The 27,451-nt window shown below is 57.4% G+C and overlaps 1 protein-coding gene across 1 annotated transcript in view; it reads right to left on the reverse strand.

The window, feature by feature from the left end:
• Nucleotides 1-843: 843 nt before the first annotated feature.
• The window catches only part of RIMBP2 (RIMS binding protein 2), an 88,416-nt gene continuing 61,808 nt past the window's right edge, over nt 844-27,451 (reverse strand). Inside the window, exons 12-21 of the mRNA XM_045779254.2 lie at nt 26,275-26,418; nt 24,108-24,266; nt 20,950-21,621; nt 19,258-19,375; nt 13,857-14,041; nt 13,589-13,757; nt 9,458-9,558; nt 8,066-8,137; nt 4,358-4,492; nt 844-2,236 (exon numbers count right to left, since the gene is read on the reverse strand). Of these exons, the coding sequence (XP_045635210.2) occupies nt 2,048-2,236; nt 4,358-4,492; nt 8,066-8,137; nt 9,458-9,558; nt 13,589-13,757; nt 13,857-14,041; nt 19,258-19,375; nt 20,950-21,621; nt 24,108-24,266; nt 26,275-26,418 (1,944 nt within the window). The 3' untranslated portion in view covers nt 844-2,047. The remainder of the gene's footprint in view (nt 2,237-4,357; nt 4,493-8,065; nt 8,138-9,457; nt 9,559-13,588; nt 13,758-13,856; nt 14,042-19,257; nt 19,376-20,949; nt 21,622-24,107; nt 24,267-26,274; nt 26,419-27,451) is intronic.

The raw sequence follows: 27,451 nt of genomic DNA on the forward strand, positions 1-27,451 counted from the left end.
GCAGTTTTCTTCTCTCTAGAAGTTGTATACAGTTGGCATCATGTACTGCGCAAGTGTTCAGTAACAGTCACCAAAGCCAAGTCCCCTCATTATTGCCTCGGGTTTGCCTACGTTTGGGTCTGCCCCCATATTTTGGGAAATTTGTAAATATTTTCAAAATATTTAGAGAAACATGAGTCCTGGCTACCTCTCCTAATTTTTTTTTGAGAAATTCTTTTTTTTTTTTTTACTGCAATGAAGTATATGTAAGAAAATACACCATTTCAACCATCTTTAAACATGGAGTGGCATAAATTGTATTCACACTGTCGCGTGGACCTCCATTTCTTACGCCAGTGTTCCTGGAACTGGATTTTTTTTTTAAGACCCTCCATTTGATCTAGCATTTTCTTTACATCAGTTCTTCAAAGTTTGTTCATCTTGCATAATTGAAACTCTGTGCCCTCTGACCTTCCCGCCCCGGCTGCGTGGCTGTGGCCAAGTCCGGTCTCACACGGGAATGAGATCGCACAGCGTTCTCTATTCACATCGCGTGAATTGTGAAGTTGCCGGAGGGAAACAGCACAAATACGGTTCGGACTCAGGCTCGAGGCCTCGGCTGCCTGTGAGCGCTCCTCACGCCCAGGGAGTCTGGGCTCTGCTCGCGGAGCGGGCTGTCGCCAACAGTGCGGGGGACGGCAGCTTGCAAACGACTCCCTGAGTGCCGGCCACAACGACTTTAGGAAGAAGGCAGCGCCAGGAAAGGCAAGGCTACCGAGTTTTTCTTGTGCGCGGGGGAGGAAGGAATCCCGTGAGTCCGCTCTGGCAAGAAGTGTTTCGAACAAAGACACGGAATAAACGGCGTTGTATAAAAAAACAAATTTTATTTCTATAAAATATCTTCCACTAAGTGTCCACATGCACACGCACACAGTACTGAACCACACGCAGACCAATTTCCTCGTACTCCATGTACCACATACTAATATGTTACAATTTACAATAGAGTTTCTGAAGACACAACGGGAAAAGCTCGGTCATCCATTTATAAACCTTCCATAAATTACAAAAGAAAGGCAGTCTGAAAAGTATGTATAAAGAGTAAAAACAATTTACAAGTGGACAAGAATTACAAAAGAGTAACCAATCCCATACACCTGCCAGCGACTTTGCCAGCCTCCTGTGGGAGGGCCCGCGACGGGCCGTGGGGCGCGGACTGAACGTTAGGGTGTTGGGCGTGTGGCGTGGGCCTCCTGTGTGCTGCTTGCTGCGGGGTGTCTGTGTGGGTGTGGGACAAACAGTGGAAGTGGCGTCCGTCCGCACGCCACGGAGTGCGACACTGAACGCCACGAGCGGGTCTCAGCTTCCGGCGGGCTGGAGGAGCACTACTTCTCCAGACAAACTGACTCTCTCGCTCTTATGTGTTTGTTTTGTTTTTTGAGTGATCTGAGTAAGTAAACATTTTCTGTGTGTTGCCCGGCTCGCTTTGGAAAGGCGAAAAGCCAGGGTCTCAAAATGCACGGCCTGCACAACTGGGTTTCGGAGCACTGTGTCTGGGGGGGGGGGGCACTGAATGCACGACACAGACGAGGTGTACACGGTAGTGTTTATTAGACAGTACAAACCATTGTGCAGTTATAAGGCAAAACATCAAGGCGGTTAAACTAGGAATTTCAAGACCAGAGTTGGAGTGAGTTATGCGTCATGAGGCAAGCATTTTGGAAAGGGATCGAGGTGGAAACCATTCCTTTAAAGGCGGATGGCAAACACACACAGACTGGACCCACGGGGGGGAGTGAGCCTCAAAGAGCTACTGGCCCCCGTGGGCTCGGAGACCCCGCCTCCCGTCAGGCCGCGGGCAAGAGCGCTTGGCACGGAGGCTGGGGGGTGAGCCCCAGCGGCTCTCTGTCCTTGCCGTTGGCTTAAAGAGGATGGTAGTGCAAAGAGCACTTCTCTACTCGTGTCAGGGGAGGAGAGTGTGTTTTTAGGAAGTACTTGAGTCATTGAAAGCCCTAGTTTGGAATTAAAGAGAATTACATGGATTGGGGATTGTCCAGAAGCACATGGATCATTTCACCGCACCCAGCTTTTTCAGCAGTTTCTTGCCTTTGGAAAGCAGCCCCTTTTTCTTTTTCGAGGACATTTCCCTGCCTCTCCCAGGACTACCAGTACCCATAGATGACGGAGGTGACCCCGAATGGAGATGGGCTGTGGGGGATGGCGCTCTCCTTGCTGTACCTGAACCCTCAGGAGGAACCTAGTAGGTACAGTGTGACAGTTTATTGAGTGCGTGAGCGCCAACGACATCCGTCCGCTGGTAACACCGCACTACCCCCGTCCCCCGCCAGGAAAGGGAAGGGGTGGCTCGAGGCTTCCTTCAGGGGTTGAAGGATGCCACGAGCACGCGCGCCCTCCCCACAGGGGCCCTAAGAGGGAGGGTCTAGCCATCCACGTTTGGTCTGCGGTTTGTCTTCGGGGAAGGGGGAGGCCATTGCTTTGGCAAAACAAAGCTAGGTAATAATTTACTTTGTAAATTAAGACCCAAAGCGGAGGGGTGGGGGTGGGGTGGGGAGGTGGGGAGCAGAAGTCACTCTAAATGAGGGTATTGTGAAATTGGCCGAGTGCCCATCAGGAATCTTGAAGGCCAAGGTTCTTAAAGGGAACCTGGGTCTGAAAGCGACTGGGGGGATAGGAAGTGCTGGTCCTGTGGAGGGCATTCCTGGGGGGGTTAGTACGCGGAGCGGATGGCACACACCAGTTGAAAGAAAAAAAAACTAAAATGAACCTCAATCACAATCAAAGGAAGCTTCGAGGCCCTCGCTGCGCGCTTCCGCTATCTCCCAGCCCCTGGAGGCGAACTTCCGCCAACGGGGAGCGCACAGTGGTGCGTCCTTCTACCTGGCGGCTCCCTCCGCGGCGCCTCCCAGGAGCCCGGCTCAGCCCCTGCGCTGGCTGGCTCGCTCGCTGGGAGGCTCGCTCGGGAGCGCCGCGTCCTGCCCTCGCTGCCTGGCCCCCGCGCCAGCCCCCGCCTCACACGAGTGCTCAGGAGCCTGCAGGCACATGATAGGCGCCAAGGGCTTCGAGCTTGCTTGGATTTAGAATCAAGGTCTAGTTCCGATGGAAAACACCTAGCCGAGCATCCCAAAGGACAGCTGAAGATACCGCCTGCTCCGTCTAGTGCAATCGCGGCAGCTGCATGTCTCGCCAAACCGAGCATTGCATTGGTGCCCCCCGCAGGTCTGCCCGGCGGCAAACGGCCGCGCGCTCAGGACGCGCTCAGGACGCGCTCGCGCTTCGAGGAGCATGCGCTCTCCCGCGAGACAGAGGTACGGCGACGTGGCCGAGCCCGGGCGGGAGCCAAGCCCGCAGGTGGCTGCAGGTGGCGTGCGCAGGGCCGACCCTGCCTCGCCCGGGGCTCGCTACTCCTCTGCTCGACCTCGAGTTACGTGATTTTAAAGGAAAATCTCCCAGAGGAAACAGAGCTGTTTAGGTTGTGCTTTTTTCCGGGAGCGGCTACCAATGCAATATGCAGCCTTAGTTACGGGGAGACGTCGGAACGCCCTCTACGGAAACAAACAATCGGCCTCTTAAGAAATATGTTCCCAGTGTTGGCCTTCGAAATATTCTTAATGCACATAGTAGGAAATGAGTAGTAAAGATGATGATTTGACTACAAATTCAGTTGTTTACAACTGAGACCGAGTAACAGCCTACTATTTCAGGCCCAAGGGTTTTTTGAGACATATTTCTTTTGTTTGGTTTTGTTTTGAACGCCCACAGTGAAGCCTTGCGTCTCCCGCCTAGTCCGCTGGGGCCGCGGACGGAGCTATCTGTCTGGTATCTTCAGTTGCTCACTTACGTGAAGGCTACAGGGCCTGATTAAGGTGTGAAATGAACACTCTTCTTCTGTTTCCAAGCAGATGAGCAAAGAAATAAAAATATATATATATAAAAATATAATATATAAAAACTGGCAGTGATGAGATAAAATAAAAATGAGACACTACACGTGGATGTCGTCTACTCGTTAATTACGCTGGAGGAGGTCTCTGGTCTTTGGTAAGAGAACTGAAATCCTAGCGGGGCAAACGCACTAGCCTTCCCCTTCACTCTCACCCCAACTGGAATGTGCGTCTACAGGGGAGGACGGGGGCTCCCTTGGTGAGGAAAGGCAGCTGGGTTAGAACCGAGGGGCAGGTCTTGCGAGATAAACAAGCAAAAGTGAGAACGTTTAGGCGCGACCCCCAGGGAAGGGCAGAGAAAAAAAATGCAGGGCACGGGCTTTCCGGCCCCAGACGCAAACGTGTTCGCGCGAGGGCTGTGCGGGAGCGAGCGTGGCCGCGGGGTGGGGGCAGAAGTGCGGGGGGCGGCTGCTTACCCGTTTTGCCTTGGAGCGCACGGGCGCGTCCCGGGAGTAGTGGCACGGTGCGTCAGAAAGATAGACTTCCACGTCGTCAGGCACTTCTTCCAGGAAGTTTGAAGGTACAAGGCCTTTCTGCCCGTTAAGTTCCCCCTAAAAACACAGCAGAACGAGTTACTCGATTTTCCCAAAACTTCCTTCTTGCTTTTGCCACAGGAGCAGAGCTCTGGGGTCGGGGGGTCACCTGCTGGGTCGGTTCTGGTTCAAACGTGGAAGAACTCACAGGGACTCCAGTGTCTCCAAAGTACCCTGATCAGAACGGTGACCTCGAGACACGCTTGAGGGGCAGGGTCTCCTCCCTGAGCTCGGCATCTGGCCTGTCTGGGGTGGAGCTGCGGAAGCTGTGTTTTGGCCACGGGGCTCAGGCGGCTCCCAGGAACCAGTCCTCGGGACCACCCCATGGAGCGGCCCTCGGTCCTGGCTGACCTCAGCATCCCCGGAGAGCTTTTAAAAACACCGCTTCAGCAGGTGCACCGATGGGGACAGACGGACCCCCTCCCGAGGCGGGGACGGGCAGCCAACAGCTGGTCCAGCCTGCAGGCCAGGGGGAGAGCTGCAGATCCGTCTCGTGCACAGCCACGTCCTCACTATGAAAATGCAAACAGTGTGGGGGACAGGACAGGGTCTGTTGATATCTCAGAGACGATATCGCTGCAGGCTCATCTGTTCCCTTCCAGAACTTTCTCTCACATCTCTACACAGGCACGTAGTGAAGGTCACCGTCCACAGGACAACTGGACAGAGTGGGTCACAGCCACCGTGTCACTGCTTTCCCATTGCCCCCAACGCTCACCAGTGTCCAAAACCAAGTCCCAGACTGGCTGGCCCCGGACTACACGGGACTCTTGCTCTGTGTACAAGTCTAGGAAGTGACAGCATGAGACACGCGGCCTGCTCCCGCAAGATTAGAAACTGCAGCCAAGGACACGACCGCCAGGGTGAAGAGGGACCCCACGGGATGGATGGGAGCTCGCAAGCGGCTTAGCTAAGAAGGCGTTCGTGTCCAGAACGCACACAGAGCCCAACCCAAGAACCCGATTAAACAGTTGGCAAAGGACTTGCATCGACAGTCCCCCCAAAAAGACACGCAAACGGCCACCAAGCACATGAAAAGGTGCTCGACCTGAATTAACACGAACATCTGAAGGAAACGTAAGTCAGAGTCACAGGATACCCCTCACCCCCGTTAGGAGGCCACGACAAACACGGACAACCAACCACAGACGGCAGTGCTGCTGAAAATAGGCAGGAATTGGAGCCTCGCACACCTGCCGGCGGGATGAAGTGGGGCCGCTGCTGGGGGCGGCTCCTCAGAGAGGGAAACGGTCACCATCTGACCCAGCAGCTCCGCTCCTGGGCCGAGACCCGAAACACTTGGAAGCAGGGTCCGAGGGACGTGCTGGCACCCATGTTCATCGCTGCATTATTCACAGGGGCCCAGGGTCCACTGAGGGGTGCACAGGTGGCCAAACCCTGCGCCCCCAGGGTGGAGTCATTTTCGGCCTTAAGAGGGAAGGAGAGGCTGACGCGCTACGACGTTCCGCTCAGCGAGAGACGGCAGGCGCGAGCCAAGTCCTCGTGTGAGGCCCCGAGAGCAGGTGGACTCATGGGGACGGAGAGGAGATGGGGGGCCGGGAGGGGTGAGGGGAGACTGCTGTTTGATGGGGATGGAGTTTCAGGCTGGCAAGAGGGAAGGCTTCCTGGGGGTGGACGGTGGCGACTGCATGACCGCGTGAAAGTACCTGTCACCACGACGCTGTGCACTTAGACATGGTGAGCACGGCACACTATTTTACCAGAAGTAAATAAACACTGATTTTAAAAAAGAGGGAGCCCCAGGAACCTCCCACGTCTTCCCTGAGCCCAGTACGTGCCCGGTCTGGCCACCTGCCCTCGCTTCCACCTGGAGCCCCCGTCCCCTTTCTGATGACCGCTGGAACCCTCCTCCCTTGGCCTCCTCTAGGAGCTAATGTTCCTCTCTTGGTGTCCCTTAGAGACTTTCTCCAGGACATCCATGTGCCCCCGGGGCTTTCTGCCACGTCGAGGGTCACAAATCACACGTACACGCAGACACTCCAATGTCCACGCAGCCCGGACCTCAGCCGGACCCCGCTCCAGCGCCAGCCACCCCCACTCCTTCGGGGGAGGGAGCGCCACGTGGAGTCGCGGGCTCGGGCCTGGGGACCGTGTTCTGTGAAAACACACAGCCTCATCTCTCACCCCCGGCGGCGCCACGTTCACATCACGGGGCCTGTGGGCATGTGGACCGGGACAGTCCGGGACATGCGGACATCCAGACGGACCACTGCTCTGGGCTCACCCAGCCACACAGGGGAGGGGGGGCAGATGTGTCGGCAGCGTGTATCCCCCCCACTCTTCCGGGCCTCCCACGCCGTCCCACTAACACCACGTCAGACGCGCACAGGACCCCTTCACAGTTGCCCCCTCTGCCGCCTGCTGCTGCGTCAGACGTGGCCCCTAGAATCTTCCAGGATCCACGGCACGGATCCCTCTCCATCGCGGGGGGTGCTCAGATGTCCTCTTCATACCCTCACGCTCAGTCCTTTCCAAAGCACGTCTTTCTCTCAGCTGTGTTCTCGTGCCCGTGTCCCCAAGGGCACCCGTCGCCTGAGGCAGAACGTGGGCGTCTTCCAGGATGACGCTGTCACCCCAACCAGCGACCCGCGCTTGGGGAGCTCCTGACGCCGGCGGCCATCTGCCTTCTCTGTCAGCTGGACCGGTGGCGGCAGCCTTGCCCCGGCCTCAGGGGCTCCCACCTCCCTCAACCGCCCACTCTCGAACCCTTGACGGGACACAGAGCCTGACATCTGCCCACTTGCAGACACTTTATGGTCTCATCTGGAAAGAAACGGGGGACAGAGCGCGAGCAGCCTCACTGAACACGACCTGCAATAACCACGACCTTGGATGCCCCGTGTGTCTGAGGCTGTGAACTCATCTGACCCAGAGAAACCTGCCTTCCTGGACCTGATGGTTTCCCAGCTGTTCCGATTAAAGAAAGGGGGCGATGGGGGAGGTGGGGTCCTGTCCCCATGCCCCCACGGCAGCGGGCGCCCCGCAGGCCTGCCAGCAGCCCCTTCACGGCCCTGTGGGCTCGGGCCTGGGAAGGTGGCACTCGTGGGGGCCACCAGGGCAGGAGCACGGAGATAAGCCCACGGGCACTCTTTTCCTCTGGACATGTCGGAAGCGTGAAGGAAGGAGGCTGCCGCCTGTGCCCCTGAGCTGGGAGCCCTCGCCCAGAGCCTAGGCCCAGCCACCGACAGCTGCCACGGAGGAGGAAGGTCAGGGAGGAAGTCTACACCCTGTTGGTGTGGATTAATCAAGAACTTCACCTGTGTGTATCCCTTCCTTCTCCTGTTAAACGCGTGTACCTTATAAATAACCGGAGAGCTGCACTGGTACGTTGGGCTGGAAGACAATTCCAGTTCGCAGAATGTGAATACATCTCCCTTGTTTGCAGCTCACGGACACGGGACATGCCCCCCTCAGAGGAGAACGGAGACGCTCCCAGCCCCCCTTCCTGCATCGGACGAGCCTCCGGGACCGGGACCTTCCCCAAGGCCACGGGAAGGGGGCAAGAACACACAAGCAGAAACAGACATACAAACTGAATGAAATGGTGCTTTTGGTGCTTCGAAAACTTACATAATAAAATCCGTCTTCATCGATCTCACCGAAAACAGTAATGATGTCTCCCGTGCAGAACGTGAGCTCCGCCTGTGGAGACAGGCCGCCAAGTTAGTAACAGCTTCTGTCACCAGGTTCCTCGCCATCGCTCTACCGATTTCTTTGTTCTCATTATTGTGCTGTTGACCTGCTCTTTCGAGCGAACAGGGAGGAAGGGTAGGAAGCCGACCTGTGCCCCTGGGGCCTCAGCGACCCCGGGAGGAACAGCTCAGGCTCCCACCCGCCTCCCGCCAAAGTGCCACACACTCCTTTCCCGGCTGGGGCTCCTGACAGCTGCTACATCCCCCCGTAGTTCCTGTTTAAAACCGGTCAATGTGGGGCGCCTGGGGGGCTCAGTCGTTACACGTCTGCCTTCGGCTCAGGTCAAGATCTCAGGGTCCTGGGATCCAGCCCCACATCGGGCTCCCTGCTCCGCGGGGAGCCTGCTTCTCCTTCTGCTCCCTGCTCGTGCTCTCTCTCTCAAATAAATTAATAAAATCTTGAAAATAAAATAAAATAAAACTGATCAAATATTTAACTTGAAAAGCCCAGAAGTTTAGGGAAAAGTCCTCTGCAGTGTAAGGACCGTTACATAAACATTCTTTCACTGGGTGCAAAAAACCTTTACTCAATTATTCACGGTCTACAAAGTGTCCGCGACGTGCCAGGCACCAGCCTAGAGACGGGCACACGGACAAAACAATCTGCGGGTTTATCTCTGAATGTGAGGACGAGGGAAGGAAGCTGACCTCCCAGCGCCACCAGGCGTCCCCTACGAATCGGGTCTGCGCAGAAATGCTCGGACAGCGCGCGCTCCAGATCTGAACCGCGAGCTGGGAGCACGTGGGGCACAAGGAAAACCAGGGGTGACGGATTTGGACACAGCTTGTTGTCTGAGGAAGCAGGTCCACAGGCTGAAAACCTAGCCTCTCAGCTCTGGAAGTGAGTCCCTTCCCACCTCCCAGGGCGCCCAGGGCCACGGCGGCCCAGGCCACTTGTGTGGAGGACACGGGGCCTCTCCCTCGGATTCTGTGTCTGTGTGGGGAACTTCCAGCTCTGCTTTTGCTCAGGGCCCACACACCACGGGCTGATATTTCTGTCTCCCAGACGACCCTACGGGGCGAAGGGGGACGACCCGAGGACGAGGATCGTGGACCGCTCCTCCCGTAGCATCCCGCACGGGCACCCCGGCCACCGCGATGAGGCTTGTCACCTGCTGCGCCCCTTCCCTGTCCCCGTCCAGCTCCCTCACGCCATTCACTGCGTGTACGGACCCTTCCAGAGAAGGGGGGAGGCCAGATCCCAGGGCCGCCGGCTGCCGTGCGGGGAGAGGCCCAGGGACCGGCTGCGAGCTGCGGGGAGCTGACCTACCTCCACGTCGATGTTAGGGGAGCTTTCTCTCGGGTCGTAGTCATACAGCGCCACCACTCTCCGCGTCGCCCCCGGGTGCCTGCTGCTTCTCCTGCTTCTCTCTGTTTACAAGGAGAAGAAGCCAGCATGTGGTTATTCCAAAAGCAGTGGCGCCCCCTCCCTCGTCCCCAGGGCAGCAGGGCACACGTGGCCAGCGGGCACGGACGACTGCCCTCTCCGGGCCCTCGTGCTCGGGGGCACAAGCAGCAGCGAAGCCTCGGGCTGTGGGGCCAGTCGTCCTGAGCTGCACGTGTCATATGTTTGCTCTGGCCCAGCCACCCGCCCCTTACAGTAGCGAGGACGTTTCCCTTCCCCGGAGGTCTGCCCAACAGGCAGGCTAAGAGGAACCAGGGCATCCTCGGGATAATAGATCTAAAGGCTCCGGCCGCACAGCACGGTGCTTTTCTCCTGGAGGACGCTGCCACGGGTGTGTTTCTTCCAAACGCAGCCGCTTGGTGCCTGGAATTGGTTTTTGGGATTCATACAAATGAAAACCATTAAAGGCCAGTATTTAGAAAGCAACTGACGTCAGTGATGTGCCCTTCCAGGGGCTTCCCGCAGGTGCAGGGCCAGGCTGTGCATGTGACGTTCCGGACGTCGGCCACGCCGTAGCCCCTGCTCAGGAACCGCTGCTTTCATTGAGAAAAACGCACGGATGCCTGCATGGGGCCCGTGAGTGGGCGTGTCCTTGAAACAGTACGGGTTCTTGCAGGGCTCCCCGCAGTCCCTCTGAGTGTTGTTCGTTCTCCAGGGGAGGGGCACGTGTGAATTCCTGCAGGTGGCAAGGACGGCCAGCGAGATGCGCTCTGCTCAGCGCACGCTTCGGAAAGTGCTGGCAAGCCCACAGAGTCCCACGAGCACCGCAGCCATCAAGACGCAGGACAGGTCCGCCGGCCCCCAAATCCCCACGCGCGTCTTTGTGGTCAGCTCCAGCCAGGGAACCCTGCTCAGCTTTCTGTCCCCATACTTGTGCCTTTCCTGGAACACCCTGTAAATGGAGTCCTGCAGCTTCGTGGGGACAGTGCACCTGAGAGCCCTTCGTGTGGCCATGTGTGTCAACGGTGGTACTTTCAGTGGTGAGGCGCTCGATCCACTTACCAGGGGAAAGACGCCCGAGCTTCCCCGTGCCGGTGACTCGTAGTGAAGCCGCCGCAAGCGCTCGTGCAGCCGTGGTAGCGCCTAGAAGCTCCGTTCCCCCGGCGAGTACCCGGGAGGGGCAGCCTGCCTCTACCGTGAGCGTGTGCGGCTGTACGGGGACCCACCACCTGTCGGGCAGAGCGGTTGTGCCCCGCGGGTGCGCTTCCAGCGGACGCAGCTCCCGTTCCACGTCCAAACCGCACTTGGTGCGGCCGTCCCGACAGGGGCGTCCTGGCTTCTCCTCGCGGCTGTAATCCGCACTCCACGGTCCCGTTAGCCATCTCTCCATCTGCTCGTTCACCATCCGCCCATCTTCCGTGGCGAGGGATCTCTTCGGTCTTTGGCCCACGGTGGGGTTGGCTGTTAGCATTCCTCTCGTTGAGCTGTTGAGCGCTCTGTGTTCTCGGTACGACTCCCCCTTCGGCCGGTCACGTGCGGATACTTGCCAGCCTGGGGCTTCGCTCTTCTTTCTCTTCACGGTGTTTCTCCATTTTAGAAACTACTCAATTTTAACGAAGTCTGACGTCAGTCTCTTCCTTTTCTGAGTCAGGTTTCAGCGTCACATCAAAGAACTCATGGCTTCATCACCACGAAGTTCTTCTCCTAGAAGTTTCATGGTCTTAGTTTTTATGCTTACGACCGTGTTCAACTTTGAGTTCATGTTCTGAGTTTGGCAGGAATATGGCCTGAATTCATTTTTCTTTGTTCGACTCCAGCACCCATTACGGAAAAGACCCTCCTTCCCCATTGAACCGCCCCCTACCTGGGCTGAAACTCTGTGGACGGTGCAGGCATCGGTCCATTTCCAGATTCGCCCTGTTCCCCAGATTGCTGTGACTCTGCGGCCCCCCTGGTGTCCTTCAGCTCCTCTGTGTGCCCAGCCGTGAAACCCGCTTGCGCGAGTCCCCCCACCGTGCTTTGAAAAAATCGCTCGGGCCACTGTAGTCCCTTTGCCTTTTCATACATGTTTGATTTAGCGCATCAGTTCCACACGGATCCCCGCACGGATGCGGAGTGGGGGCGCGTCCCATCGGCACGGACGTGGGCTGGGGGTGTGTCCCATCTGCAGGTCAGTTGGGGGATGTTGGACGTCTTCCCTGCCTGAAGTCTGAGAACACGGCTTCTGTTCACTTGGGGACCCTCGGATTTCCTTCCTCGGCGTTGGTGGTCTCCCCCACACAGAGCCTGCATGCCTTCAGCCCCTCCCTTCTCGTGTCTTTGTTACATCATTGTAAACAGAATTACCTTTTAAATGTCAACTTCAAATTTTTCACAGTTAACAAAAACGATTGCTTTTGTATCCATTGACCTTGCAAAGCTCACTGGTTATTTCCAGAAACTTCTGTTGTAGATCCTTTGAGATTTTCTAAGATTTTCATGTCATCTGTGACTAGAAAACACTTTGTCTTCTTTTCCGGTCCATACCCCGTTTCCTCCTGTCTCACTGCACGGGGTGCTGGAAGAGGGCCACGACGCAGACACCGGGTCCTACCCCGGCCACGGGAGGCGCGCACTCAGTCTGCAGCGACAGGGATCCTTCCTAGCGCTAGAAGGGCCCGTGGTGTCTCAGTCCGGTTCCCTCAAAAGTCACATTTAGAAAAAAGAACAAATCAGCAGACATTTAATCTAATTGGTAACATGAATCAAGCTACTGTTTTCCAGCGGAGTGTTTGCAGGCCTTCGGGTCTGTGGTGAGCAGAGCCCGCTCCCGCCCTGAACCCGTCACAGGGCGTTGGGAAGCGAGTCGGGGTGGGGGGCGCTCAGAGAGCTTCCAGCTTGTGGACTTGATCCGGGCGGCACGTTCACAGAAGCCCCAACTATCAGATGTGGGTTTTAACTTCAGACTGCGAGTTCGTTCATACCAAAGACGTTGAAACATTTTATTTGATTTTGTGATTATCCTTAAAATTATGCATATTCTTTGAACCATTGAATTTTGTCCCCGAAATCTGACTTGGAACTAAGTTAACCTACTGTTTTGAAGTATTAAAACCCAAAACACAAATGACATAGAACGGATCTTTCTGTCTCCAGCTATTTAGAGAAAGCAAAGGCCTTCGTAATGAGTAGATTGTCCCTGCACACGGGCAAAATTAGACATCATAAGTGTACTGGTGTTTAAACTCACTGAAAACAGTTTTGCTGTGTACGCAATGCGCTCGCAAATTGGGTCGAGATAAATGGAGGAGCTTCTCATCCGTCGCATTAAAGGGCGAACGTCTGTGCTGCCCCTCGGATGGGCAATGTCCACCTGAACGGAGAGCACGGCATGACCTCATCGCCCTCTGACCCGTTCTAGGGACGGACGGATGCTCACGGCCCATCCGCGACGTCCTGGTCCGGGCACGCAGCCTGAGCGCAGTGCACAGTCACTCCTCATGGCCCCGGGGGCTGGAAGTCTGAAACCGAGGCGCTGCAGAGTCGGGGTCTGGGGAGGCTCCGCGTCCTGGTTCACAGGAGGCGTCTTCTCCCGTGTCCTCGCAGGGTAGAGGAGGGGAGGGACGCCCGTGGAGACTCCTTCATAAGGTCGCTGACGCCCCTCTGGGAGCGCCACAGTCATGGCCCCCACTCCTCCCACAGGCTTCGCCTCCTGACACCAGCACCGTGGGGGTCACAGTATAAACTTACACATTTTGGGGGGGGACACAACATGCAAGAACAACCAGAAAGCAAGCGGTCTGTTTTCCAGAGGGGCCAGACTTTCAGGAAGCAGGGCAGCACCCCCTCTTCCGCTAGAAAATCACCTGTGTTTTTGTCAGTATCTAGGTGCGTGAATGTCCGCGAAGCATGCAGGACGATCACACCCCGGCTCGTAGAGCGGGTTCTTTCTCAGAGCCCCTGAAGTGGCGCCGACTGGGCCCTGCCCACACTGCCTCCCGCTCCTAGCTGGCCGGTGCTGGGGAGGCAGGAGCGGCTCCGCCAGCAGGTGCAGGGGCGAGGGGGGCGGTCTCTTACCTATTTTCTCCACGGGCGTGTTCAGCGGAAGGAAGCCTTGTCTCAGAAGCTGGTCCATCATCTCCTCGTCGTCGGCCTGGATTTCTGAGACCATGTTACAAGGAATGAGGCCGAGCCGGGCGCAGGTCTCCCCGCGGTAGAAGCCGTCTGCGTCCTTGTCACCATAGACCTGGAGCCGGTCAGAAAGCCAAGGCAGCGTGACTGTAGGGTGACGGTGGCCCCCTTCCCTGGGTGCCCCCGCCGCCCAGGGCCCCCAGCCCGACCCCACCTTGATGATCTGTCCTTCCTTAAAAGGAAGCTCTTCCTCAGCAGCATCTGGATTCGGGGACATGGTGAGGGGGTCATAGTCAAAAAGCGCCACGAAGATCCGGGCTGGGAGCTCTTCGGCACCGGGGTCAGTTTCTGACTCCTCGTAGAAGTCCGGAGAAAGGCGGTCCCGCTCGCTGTACTCGTCTGGGAGCATGTGGGCACAAAGGCAGAGGGCTGGGTGATTCCCGCCGGCCACACCCCCCGCCACGCTTAGACACGTGTGGTTTAGAAGATGGGATGTCGGAGGCACCATAACTTCTGTCTTTAAAATAAACTGGTGGTTAATATGCAGATAGACACAAATGGGTCTGAAACGCCAGCAGCCGTCATGGAACTCGGGCACGGGGCAGGCGGTGCACTGCCGAGCAGAGCAGGCGGGACGGCCTCCCACCACGGGCACCGGAAGGTGCTCGCATGTGAGTCAAAATTGGGGCACTTCCCTGAGCTGCTCGCTTAGCTCTAAATACGTAAGTGGTGACAGACGCATTCTTCACAAACTCCACCTATCATCCAGCTTCTAAACATTATTCTTTCTTTTAAAGATTTTATTTATTAGAGACAGAGAGCGTATGAGCGGAGGGACGGGCAGAGGGAGAAGCAGGCTCCCCGCTGAGCAGGGAGCACGATGTGGGGCTCGATCCCAGGACCCCGAGATCATGACCTGGGCTGAAGGCAGACGCTTCACCGACTGAGCCCCCCAGGAGTCCCTAGAAATTGTTGTTTTTTGAAATTGTACTATAGACACATTTAAATTAGATACCATTATAAGTATCATAATATGTCATTATGGCAAGAGGGGGAGAGAAGGTGCTGGCACATGACCTCGCCCTGCTCCCCGGGGACGGGTTGGGTGCAGCCCGGGAAGTAGGCAGAACACCCGGTAGGGGCGGCCCGTGGCGCAGGGCCAGGCCTGCGGTGACCAGTGCCCTAAGCACGGGGGGCCGGACGCGAGGACGTCACGGGAAAAAAATTAGTCAAAAAATGAAAAGCGCTTTAACTGCAGGAAAGGTTGATTTTTAAAATGTGGTGGACTATTGGCATTATTTAAATTCAGGGTCTTTCCAGGATGCCTAGATCATCTAGAAATTAATTTCTCTTCTTCCAGGGAACAACACTTGTCAATGGCAGGCCTCCTTCACCTCCTTGTGAAGCCCTGGTCTTGTTTAGAGTCAATGGAAAGATCCCATGCTTTCCCCTAATTTTCAATGTTACCTAAATAAACAGCGTGATGATACCGTAAGCCGTGACCGCTGGGAATCTAGGGGTGCGCTGAGGCGGAGAAACCCAGCAGCAGCATGAGAGGGGGGCCGTTTCTTCTCTGCGCTGTGTGCACGAGGAGCCCACTGCTTGTGGCAGCGTGGACCAGTCACCCATGGAGAAGTGCCAGGAAGGGGAAAGCTCCCGCCCAGTGGGTTCTTGGCCCATCTCCGAGGGCACTGGTGCCCAAGCTTGCAGGGCAGACGGCATGAGGGACCGGGGGCCAGGTCAGCTCCAGCTCCAATGGGCTGGCTGACCACGACGGCCAAAGTGCTTGAGGGGTCTAAGCCAGCCCTCTGGGCATGGGCCTGCATGCCCTCAGTGGCTGGCTCGGGAAGGGACCAGGACGTGGACAATCCTGTCTTCACATCCTTGGCCCAGAATCCCCCCGGCATGATGAGTGGCCATGCTGCGGGAGGCATGGAGGCCAGGGAGGACATCTGAGGCTGGGTCCCGTGAAGGCTGCAGCCAGAGACCCCGTGCAATGGAAACGGGGGTGGAAGGGGCCCCGAGCAGAGCTGCCCACCCTGCCCTGTGAGCCTTTCTGGCGTGGGCGAGGGAGTGGGGTGTGTGTAAATCACAGTGTGAGCAGAGGATGGCCCCACTGTCTCTCCTTCCAGAGAGGGTGCATGAGGCACTTTACGGGACCCGGACCTCGACGGGGAGAGAAGAGTGGCGTCTGTGGGGTGTGTCCGCGGGCCCAGCTTCCCCAGCGACTGCGGAGCGGCTGGGAGGCCAGACTGACGAGGAGCCTGCCTCCAGCTCTGGTCTGACCTGGCGTGGACATTCGTGCCCTCTGCCCTGAGGTGGAAGCGGCCTGGCCCTGGGGTCACTGCGGCTGGGTGGGTGTGGGGGGGTCTTTGCCGGGCAGGAGGGAGGCTCTGCACGGAACGCGCACAGTCAGGGGTCCTGAGTCCACTCGCACTGCGAGAACGAGCGTCCCTCAGTCCCTGACCCAGACCGACCCCTTCACTGGTAACGTCCACTGTCATGTCTGCGAGTATTAAACATACTTCACGGCGTTTCGATTCCTCCTCGCGGGGAAACCCATGGGAAAGGGGTCTCCCTTCTAAAGGGCCAAGCTTCGGGGTTTGCTCCTTTTTAGTCTGTCCTCAGAGAATGTGCTGCGCGTCCTCGTTCTGCGAGCTCGGCGGCCACAGCAGTCGAGGGAACGGGAGCCGCTGGGGAGGTCACAGACCCCGGGTCAGAATGGGATCCTCCGAGCGGGCACCTCGCGTGGAGCGAAGACCAGCGTGATCCCGCGAGAAACCACACCCAATTCCATCGTCCTGTGAGTCACGGATCGGCGTCGGGAGGCCCTCCTCGGGCTGATTGTAGGGTCGAGAAGTTACTACGTCCAGACCTACGTACTCTCTCTTTAAATCAGTTTTCTTAATTTAGGAAACCCAGAGAATATGGAAAATTACAGTATTTTGAGTCAATTGTAAATGCACTGCTTCTTAAAATACATTCGGGGGCCTGAGTGGTTCAGTCGCTGAAGCGTCTGACTCTTGATTTTGGCTCCGGTCGTGATCTCAGTGTCGTGAGATCCAGCCCCACGTCGGGCTCTGCGCTGGGCGCGGAGCCTGCTTAAGATTCTCTCTCTCCCGGGGCGCCTGGGTGGCACAGCGGTTAAGCGTCTGCCTTCAGCTCAGGGCGTGATCCCGGCGTTATGGGATCGAGCCCCACATCAGGCTCCTCCGCTGGGAGCCTGCTTCTTCCTCTCCCACTCCCCCTGCTTGTGTTCCCTCTCTCGCTGGCTGTCTCTATCTCTGTCAAATAAATAAAAAAAAATCTTTAAAAAAAAAAAAAAAGATTCTCTCTCTCCCTCTGCCCCTCCCCTGCTCATGCTCACTCTCTCTCAAATAATAATAATAATAGTAATAATAATAATAAATAAAAATATATATATTTAGGAACTATATGGTCTACAGACTTAAGTTCCTCTGGAAAAAAAAAATGAATGCTTTTGGAGTGGAGCAGATTTCTAAAACAATCGCTGATATTTGCACAAGAAAAATGGAACTAAATCGGAACGAGGGGAAAAAAGTCTGTTGGCGCGTCGCTGACGGTTCCCGAGGGTCACTGGCCGCTGCCGACTGAGCACTGCTCACTTTCGTCCTTGAAACTCTCACGGGTGCTCCTGTGTGTGTGTGAATCAAAGTGTTTGATATTAATCTTGCTTTTATGTGTTTTCTTGCATCGCTACGTGGTAAGAAGTCAGGTACGGTTAAATCCATCACGGATTTATTTAGCACTTTTTGGATTGCATTAAGAGGCCTTTTTTGGGGTTAAAATGTTAGCATTATTCTCTTTCTGCTAATTTAACTAGTGTTTTACTAAAGATGAAAACACGCGTGCATTTCTTTATGGTAAGACACACCCGATCAGAGGGCCGTCAGAGGCTCCCGGAGGTCGACCCATGTCTCCCCTCAGCCTCCACGACCCACGTCTCCCCTCAGCCTCCACGACCCACGTCGTCCCTCAGCCTCCACACCCCTCGGGCCGTTTGCAGCCCGGTCGTGTCCCTGTTCCCTCCTTGTCCCAGGAGGCCGGGGATAGAGGCCCAGCAGAGCCCCAGCGCCCTCGCCGCTAACGCTTCCACCGCGTGCACAGCAGTTCACGCCATGAACCAGCTGTGGTCTTCACATGTGACAGCGACAGTCCAACGAAGACTCAGAAACCCGCTTGCGCAGCAGAGAAGAACCCAGTCTGGGCCGCGCACCAGCCCCGTCCCACCTCGTTTCTAAAGGCGGCCGGTCCCCCGAGCCGTGCACCTTCTAGGCCAGGAGCACCCCTTCGAGCTCGGTCACTGTCATGGGGGCGTGACACGCAGCCCACGTGAACGTGGAGGCGCCATGGAAACCGGGTTTAGAGTCCCGAACCTACCCGGGCCCAGCATGGCATAACCCTGCCTGGGGATCCGGAACAGGGCAGACCGGCGTTCACCAGGCGGGGCTGCGCAAACTCTGTCACTTTTCAGCGAACTGAAAAGACTCCTTTTCTTCAGGATCTTGAGTGTTCTCTGACATTTTTACCGATCAATAGAAACGTTCTAAAACCGTAAAGGTGGAAGAGGAAACTATTCTTCCCTGTTGTCTGGGCTCTAAAGGGAAGAAAAGTCTGGAAGAAGGACAGTATTTTAGAGGCTCTGGTTTGTGTCATCACGTCTGTCTTGTCAGTTGACGTGAAAGGAGGCGGCCGTCTGCTACACGTCAGCTGCGTGGCTGCGACAAGAGCCGTGTGTGCAGGTGTCTGGAGGCCCCTAAGCTGCTTCCCCGGAGCCCTGGGTCAGTCTCTTGTACGTCTGCTCCCTTCACAGCTCTCCCTGCCTTGTTTTCACGTGCGCGTGCCTTTTCACAAAAGGCCAGTTTGTTTGGGCTGATTACCAAGTTCCATTATCTCGTGCAAATACCTTTTGGAATTGTTTTTGCCACAATTCATTCCAATGGAGCACACAGAAGTCTTCTCTTCTGACCTTCACCCACCGCCCCCTTCCCCACCGGGTCGGTTACAGGGACCGAAATGACAGCTTGCAGCAAGACTGGCTCACTCCCAAAACGGAATGGAGGGAATGAGCATGGGGTGCCAGAGGAGGGCTCGCGAGCAAGGAGGTGAGCACGCGGAGGACGGCCCGCGCTCCAGAGGCTACATCAGGCCTCCTGGGTTTCCCACTACTTTGAGCCCCGGCTTACGAAACACTTAATGCAGAGAACTCTCCGTTACTCAGGCTTATTTAGGTGTTTGGAGTTTAGTGCCGCTCCTGCTTCTTTGACCACGAGCATCTCATGAGAGCACGAGCTGGCAGCACATTGCAATCTCTCCAGGCCTGACGTGGTTTGGCTTCTCCAGGGAAGAAAAAAGTTGGTAGGGAGAAGACTGACGACGTAAAAAGCCAATATGATATTCGAGAATACTTACAAATAGGTTTCATTTCTCTTACGCTCTTTCTGCCTTCTTTTGCCACAAGTAACAGAGAGTTTTCTGGACGTGGTTGAAAATGCTACTCCTTGTAAGTTTGTAAACATGTTCAGATGAAGGACTGAGCAGCCATGTGCACGGGGGTCGGAAGAGAGAGAAAGGGGTCAGTCAGGCCCACTAACCGATGGACGGGACCATCATTGGCCGGGACCGCTGGGGACCAGCACTGCCGTGGGAGAACCGCCGGCGCACGTGATCCGCCCTGTCAGCCCGTCCTGCAGACACCGGGTTTCCTAAAATCTAAAGACACAACAACAGCACAGTCATGAGTCTCGCCAGCCTTGGGGAACGGAAGAATTAAGTTAGCCAAATCAATTCAACTCAGAAGCAGAAGCTCTAAAGGCAACTAAACTTAGCTTTTAACTGAAAGGTTAGCTGAATAACCTGGAAAGGAAAAAGGCTGCTCACCCCAGCCAGCCCGTCTTCCACAGCAGAGTTGTTTTTCGACACACAGAGGGGAGTGGGGGCGAGAAGGGACTCCATGGGAGCCTCTGTTCTCTGCGGCTCCTGCGGCCAAAGCCAAATTCTTGGAACCAGAGCGAGAGTGGCTCAAGCCCAGCTCGTCACAGCTCTGGCACCTCTGACCCCACGACCCTCAGCTAGTCTCAGGAAAGCCCGCCCTCCCGCAGCGCTCGCGGATGGGGGCGGGGGAGGGTACTGCACTTCCAAACATCCCGCCTGGACACGCTGTGAGTTACCGGAAACTCAGAGACAGAAGTTTCTGTGCGTTATCAGCTTTGAAACTCACGGCAACATCTTGGCCCTAATCCGAAGAGACCCATCAATTCTCAGGGCTGACTTGTATGGTTCTCCTTTATGGACGGGTTTGCTTCTAATTTGCACTACAGGCCAGAGTCATGGGAGAATCAGAGCGAACCCTCCAGCTCCCTGGTAAGTGGTTGGAGTCGGGGCATTCTCAGGGGCACAGGGAGTGAACGCTGGTCAGGGAGTCCCAGTGACTAGACGGCTCGTTACAGGAGGGGGACGGTGTGTGGGCCACAGGTGGTGGGTGACTCAGCGGGGTCCGCATCGGCGCCCTCGTGTGGACAGACCACGGCTGCACGGGCTCAGACCCCAGGCCTGGCGCCCGCGGCGGCTCACCTGTGTTTTCATGGAAAAGTTCAGCATGACAGGAGCAAATGTTCTGGAAAGGGGACACAATATAAAGATGAATGAAGCCTTGAATGAAGCCCTACTCTGGACAACGTCCTAACAAGCCAGGAGCACAAGGCAGGGGCGGTGCGTCTAGAGCTGATGATGGAAAATTCATTCTGAAAACTGCCCCACGGAAGGAAAGGGGAAGGGGAAAAAGAACCACTTTGGAAACAATATGCAAAAATGGGTTTCCTTCAATGATTGCTCCTTATCTGTCTTTTCCAGTTATGGGTGAAGACCAAAACACACCACCAGCCGAAACCCACAGCCACAATACGAAAACGCCCGCGACTGTTAGAGTAGTGGTCGCAGCAGGTCCCCGGGGGTTCGTTTTAAAAAAATAGGTGTTGCCAAACTTTCGGATCATCACAGTTCAGCTAACCCTTAATTAAAATTTAGATTCAGTTGTCCTTTAATCAAAGCAGCCATAATCGTCGCTGATTCTGGGGGGAGGGTCAGTATTCTAAAGCAAAGTAAAGAGATCGTCAGCATGGTCAAAGATCGGGAAGCAATGGGACTGAAATCAAGATGCATGGAAATGAACGACAGCCAGCAGAGAGGCTCCCCAGGGATGGACACCAACAGAAAAAAATCAGGGAAAAGAATGAAAATGGATTGGTTTGGCAAGCAGATGTGAGAAGGAAGCTGACTTCACACACCAAAGGGCCTTCTGCCACCCGGGGAGGTGCCTCTTGGGCAGTGGCCCTACTGTCGGGCATGTTTATGCTTTTCTTCCAGACATCCCGCCAGCCTTGGTGCCCCGGGGGCTCCTCCCAGCCATACTTCCTGGGGGCGGATCTCTCTGGGCTCGGGTGGGCGTCATCGCTCCGGAGGACGTCGCTGGGGTCCACTTGCTCCCCAAAGTCCTCCTCGATGCTGCTTTGCCGGGTCAGTGTCCGCCGCCGGGCCAGCAGAGGCCTCAGGCTTCTACAGGGACAGTGCCCGGGGCCCGGGCTGCACTTGGCCGTGCTCCTGAAGCTGAACCGTAGCTCTTCCTCCTCACTCCCACAGTCCAGGCCACTGTCGGGGCTCCTGCTGGCCGCGCGGCGGGACCGGCAGCCTCTGTCCTCCAGGGCGGAGTCCTCGGCTCGGGGTCCGAACCCCGGGCCCCTGGGCTTGCCTGGGAGCCAGAAGGCCTGTGGGGCCTCGTCCCCATGGCGGGCGCGGACCCAGGCCGAGTACCCTAAGCCCTGTTTGTGCAAGAGCTCGAGGTGCTCTCCTTCCTCGGCTACTTCGGGGATACTGAACAGCCTGGTACTATGCTGGGTCTGCTGGGGGTGCTCCGGCTGCTCCAGGAAGAGCCCCTCAGTGCTGCTACTCTGAGAGCACTCCTTAAGGGGGTGGTGTGTTAACACGGGGTATGACCCAAGTGACATGGGGGGGAGGAAAGAAAACAGACAGAATTAGTCTCAGAGGCCATGAGGGGCAGCAAGCATGCGTGTACTCGTGGGGGCGAAAGGCATGCTCTGGCCGGGCTCTGAAATGAGAACACAAGGTTAACGGATGGCGCCTGGTGCAGGGCTGGGGGGCGCGCGCCCTGGCCAGGTCGCAGCCTGGAGCCGGCTGCGCTGAGAGGAGGGGAGGCCGGCCGCGGCGGGCGTGCCCGGTGGGGAGAGCGTGCAGCAGGGGACGCGCGGCCCGGCCCGGGAGGCCTGCACCCACCTAAGCTCCAGACTGGGGCTGTTTCGGGGAGGGGCGGGGTTGGTGCGGCGGAGGCGGAGCCCGCGGAGTGCTTCCCTAGCGGCTGAGTACGTGCGTGACAGCCGGGCCTTGGCCCTTATGTGCCTTCTGGCGCCGCGCTGTGCGCTGTGCACAGCCGAGTTCCGCCCGCGTCTGCAGAGGACCTGGTCGGCCTGGCTCTCCAGATCCTGGCCCCGGGGCGCACGGGGAGCCGCGTCCCGCCATCCTGGGCCCGCCTGGCACAGCGCTCTCCCCGGAGCTGCCCCAGGCCGGAGGTGCCTAGCCACTGGGGCCGCACACAGGTTCTCTCTGCTGGGGCATCCCCGAGCCCATCCTCCATGCCCGCTGAGCAGGGAGCGCACCTGACTGCCTTGCCAGAAGGCCCTTGCTCCCTGGGCCCGCGTGGGGCTCTGGAAGCTGGGGACCCTGGTGCATTTACCCGATAGGATGCAGGGGCAGGAGCTTGGTACCAGCGGTGAGGGCCTGGGCGAGTGCCCTGGCCGCTGACCCGACCCCTCCCCTTTGCTAACCTGACACCCCACGTGTTTGTGAGCATGAAGAAGGGCTGGTCTGGGGGAAGCTGGCTCAGCTGCAGGAAATGGCGGGAAGCTGAGCCCAGCGATGCCAGATCCCCAAACTGTCCAACTTTCTAAGAACTCAGAAGTCCAGACCAGCCTATAAAATCTCCTGATTTAAAAAAAAAAAAAATGGGACAGGACTGTGGGCAAATAGAAATAAGCCACTCTGCTCGCTGTTAGCTCCCAGACGGCCTCTCCCAGGGGGCCCCCCGCTGGCAGGGCGGCACCAGGCCTTGGGCTTTTATACCGAACTTGCTGCTCTTCCGGCCTCATGCCCGGGAGAAAAGGCAAATTTGTTTCTTTGCTAAACCATTTGCAGGAAGTGCCACCCCTAGAGCTTTCTGCATTGGAAGGAGAAGCGTCATGGAAAAACAGATCCAGGCTTTGCCCAGCCCACCCGTGAGCACCTGCAGGCAAAGCATGGGGAGTCGGGGGTGTCAGACCAGGGGAGGCCTGGGGTCTACCTCCCTCAAGGAAGGTTACTGGGAGTCCCGCTGGCCGGTGACGCCGTGGGAGCTGGCCAGAGGCTCGGGGGAGCCACCAGCAGTGAGAGGAGCTGCCACCACGCAGGGTTTACCCAGGACTCCGGCATGTGCTTCGGTGACAACATCGGAGCCTTGCCTGTGCAAGCTGCAGTGACTTCCCAGCCAGATAGGGAGGTTGCCTTCTATCTGCCATTTGATACATGCCTCCGTGTCCTAGAGGTGGGGTGCTTTACCCCCAGTGGGATTTTCCTCTCGGGGGCCTTTCTCATTTGCAAAGCCCGCAAGGGTCCTAGCAGCTGTCCTTTGTCTGTCTCCCCCCTGCCCAGGATGGGAACGGCTGGAGGATGGCGGCCACACTGCTCTCCCACCCTGGTGCAGGGCCCGGTGCAGAGGCGGGCAGCTCACGCTGTGGGAGCGAAGGCCGAGGACACGGGCAGCGCGTGGACACGCACACGACAGTGAGTCTCCTACTTGGCTCTTTGGAGGCCTCAAGCTCTGGTTCCGTGAAGGTGACCCCCATGAACCCCATCACCAGCAGCTGCACTGGAGGTGGGAGCAGAGAATGTGGGGCTCTGGGGGGAGGCATCCACAAAGGGGCCTGCATGTTGCCCCCAACACCCCACCCCAACACCCCACCCCCCTCTGGCTTCCATGCCCCCTGGAGCACCGACCACCCCATCTTTTTCCTTGCATAGAATCTGCAAAATCCCTGCTGGCCCCACTCCTCTCCAGCCCCTAGTGTGGCTCCGAGGCGTCCTCTCCAGCTGCTAGGCCGGCGGGGAGGGGGGGCTCCCTGTTCTGTTCTTTCCCACTCAGTTCCTGGCACAGACCTGGGCACCCCGAGGGTACCAGACTCTCCCCAACCCCTCCTCCCGGACTTTTGGGCCGAGCGCAGGACAGGAGGTTGGAGGAGTTTCCGAACACAAACTCAACAACGAGGAATAAGCCGACCCAAACGCACGGTTTCCCCACAGCAGGGCCAGGCCGTCCAGAGCGGCCCACAGCCCCAGCGGAGGGACAGGGAAGGGGGGCTCGAGGCCGCGTGGCGGGAGCTGGTGACCCTGGGCCACTGACCTTGAGGGCGCTGTGGGATGTGCCGCTGGGCCTCCTCCTGCCCCCGTCCTCCAGCTGCATCTCAGAGTAGAGCTCCTCCTCGTCCTCCTCCATGATGTCCGAGAGGTCGGAGCCCCGGCTGCTCTCCGTGTGGTACTCGTCTCCGTGGCAGCAGTGAGGCTGGGGACCGAGAGAGGGGACACTGTGGGGGCTGCGGTGTGGGGGCCACCTAGGCTCTCCTTGTCCCCGTTCCCCTGCTCCGCTTGCTTGCGAGCCCAGGCTTGTGTGCGTGAACGTGTCTGTGTGTGCGTGTGCGTGTGAGTCGCCCCCATCCGTGGTGAGGAAGGCCTGGACGTCCCGTCCCGTCAAGCTCAGGGAGCCAGGAGGGCGGAGAGGGCCAGCCCAGGTCTGCTAGCTCCGGGCCGACGGGAACGGGCAGAGACCCTCGCAGGCTCAGGCACACCGCACGTGTGCAACAGAGAGCCATGGGGGCAGGGAAGTGTGTGTATATGTGCCATATAAAGGCATTTAAGATTTTTACAAATACCGCATAGTCTAACACACACGCACCCTGGGTGGTCTGGAGAACAGCTGGTCTGGGAGGAGGTGGGCCCCCCACTCGCGGAGCCTGTGCGTGGGGGCGGCAGAAATGGTGTAATGCCAACATCCTTTAGGATGGAGGGTGCGGGTGGTAACGTGTGTGTGCACACAGACACGGACAGCCTGGCCGGCACCACGATGCCCGGCGGCTGCAGCTCACGCCACACTCACTCACAGTGTCCGGCCTTCACGCTCTCGAGTATTTAAAGCAAAATCATAACGTTGCCACAACCCAAACCGCACACCGGGAAGGTTCTCAGCCTGAGCCTCTGTGACCCCGGTGGGGGGGGGGGTACAGCTCCAGCTGGAACTCTCTCTCTCAGGGGCCTCGTAGAAGACATACAATGAATGGCTCCAACTACACCCAAACCAGGCTGGTTTTAGGGTGGTCTTGTCCAGGCCTCCAGGAACCTCCCCTGCACGCGGAGACAGTCTCATTGGATTCCAACCCAACGATGTTGGAATAAACTAAAGGGGTGGAAGCAGGGGTCTATTGCTGGCCAGATACATCATTGATAAGCTGTTGGCAGGAATCCTATTCCCCTCTTGGTGGCAGGCACGTGGCCCCGGTCTGCCCAGTGAGAAGTAGCAGCAAGTCTGGTAGAGCTACTGGAAGACTTTTTCCTCGGTTAAGAGAAAAGTGCCTGAAAAGCAAGCCCCTTTTTTCATCCATCCCTTCCTTCCTTCTTGGGATGCTATCACATATGGGTGTGATTATTGGAGCTACGGCAGCCACTTTGTAACCATGAGAGGAAGGCCAAAAGTGTGGAAGATTCAGAAGCCAGAGCCCAGACGCACTGGACAGCTGAATCAGCCTGGCAACATCCCACCTGAGGTTTCCCATATCTCGGGTGGTGAAACGTCTTCATCACCTTCATCATTATTAGCTGGGCATTCTGCGTCTTACATTAAAATGAATGTAAGTAGAACTACTTTAATCTTGCAAAGAACCCGCCGGCTGGAGGAGCTGGGCAACCTGCCCACCCAGCTACGGCTGAGCTGTGGCAGGGCCAGGATGTGACCCCAAGTGTGTGAGTCCGATGCCCCCGAGGCCATGATCCCGCCCTGCCTCGCGGGTGCTGCGGGCATCGGGTGACCCCCTATCTGCCGTGTCTTCGTGCCCTGACATGCCCGGATTGCCCGACTCTCCAGCCCTTCCCGTCCCTTGTCCAGACCATCAGCGACACTTCCGTTAGAGTGCGCGTGGTCAGAACCTGGAGCCACAAGCCAGGCGGGACGCTTCTGCTGTAGGGGCCTGGCTGGGAGGGGGGCACTGACAGCTCGTGCTCTGGGTGGAGGACGCCGATCCTTTCGTTTCGGGCTCTCCCGTGATGCCTGGCACGTGGCAGACGCCCAACACACATCTGTCTGATTAAGGAAGGAGGATGAACAAACGGTGGCTTTGCCTAAATTGACCAGGTGGTCATCCGTAGGTTTAATCGTCCCGTGACCAGATGGCGGCACAGGGTGGTCGGGGAGGGTGGGAGCCTCCCATCTGGGTTTCTGGAACTGTCCCCAAAGGAGGCCACACTCGGTAGCTGTGGCTGAGGCCACGGGAGGCCCGCGGGGACCCCACTCCCACGCTCACCTGCTTGCCAAGCTCCGAGCCTTTCAGGAAGTCATCCACCGAGGCGCCTCTCCTCTTGATGTCCGGGGAGTCGTAGCTGTCCTCCTCATCTGAGTTTGTGTACTGCCCACCGCCCCTCTCCAGGAAGATGCTCCTTTTCTCTAACTTGGAAGGAGAAGGAAAGGAGCGGTCAGGAGGGGCTGGCGAGGGGCAGGGGGCTTCCAGGCCCCATGTCTTCTGGGCTCGGCCTCTCCTTCACCCAGCCCCCCGGTCCCTCTGGGAGCCCCCGCGGGCAGAGACCCGGGTCCAGTGGCCCAGCGCCGGGCTCTGACACACTGCCCTGTCCCTTACCAGAGCCACTTCCTGCCTCTGCTGGAGGAAACCCAGGGATACGATGGAAAGTTCTCTCTCCACCTGGCTCTCGATCTGATCAACCAACACTTTCTTGACACAGGACATTCAGAGGTTTGCTCTCTCTCTGTGCCTTCCATAAGGTGAGCTGGCTGGGGAGCAAGCAGCCCCATTCTCTGGCCCCAGCCTGTTCTTGGGACCCCGTCTGGGGGTCCTAGGGCTGCAGGAGGTGTGGCTACCATCCCAAAGAGCAGAGGGGCACCACTCCCCTGCCAGGCCCTTCCTGCCCACAAAGCTTGGCTGAAAGCACCACGCGCCAACATCCTGGGTGGGCTTTTGTTTCATGAGAATAAACATAGGGCAGGTGGGCCCACCATACACGTGCATTTTTAGAAGCACTTCCTCTTGCCAGAAGTCACAAATTAGTGTTTAATTGTTTTTTTAAGTATTTGAAGCCAATACTGAACCAACTGGGGGAGTTCGCACAAAAGCCTGGGTTTCCGCTGTTTCGGGAGGACTGAAAGCTGCCACTGCACCTCACATCCCTCCCCGCTGTCCGGCACGTGCCTGTGCCACCCAGCTCCGACCTTTAGGGTCTGGGCCTTTCCTGAGGTTCCCTGACCCGGTCCCCACCCCAGGGCTAGGCTGACCCGGCCCTTGGGACCTGCAGGCATCAGCAGGGATGTCTCCACCTGCAGCTCAGAGAGGGCACTGCCGGGGCTCATGGTCCTGGAGAGACCCTGCAGCTGGACGGGCAGAGCTGAGAGGGACGCTGACCGCTGCTGTCACCTCTGCCAGAGCCCTGACCGCAGGCCGCACAGACGTGCCAGGTGCCCTGGTAGACCAA

This window comes from Ursus americanus, chromosome 30, assembly GCF_024610735.1.
Source record: "Ursus americanus isolate L20-20 chromosome 30, mUrsAme1.1.p, whole genome shotgun sequence".
NCBI classification, from domain to species: Eukaryota; Metazoa; Chordata; class Mammalia; order Carnivora; family Ursidae; genus Ursus; species Ursus americanus.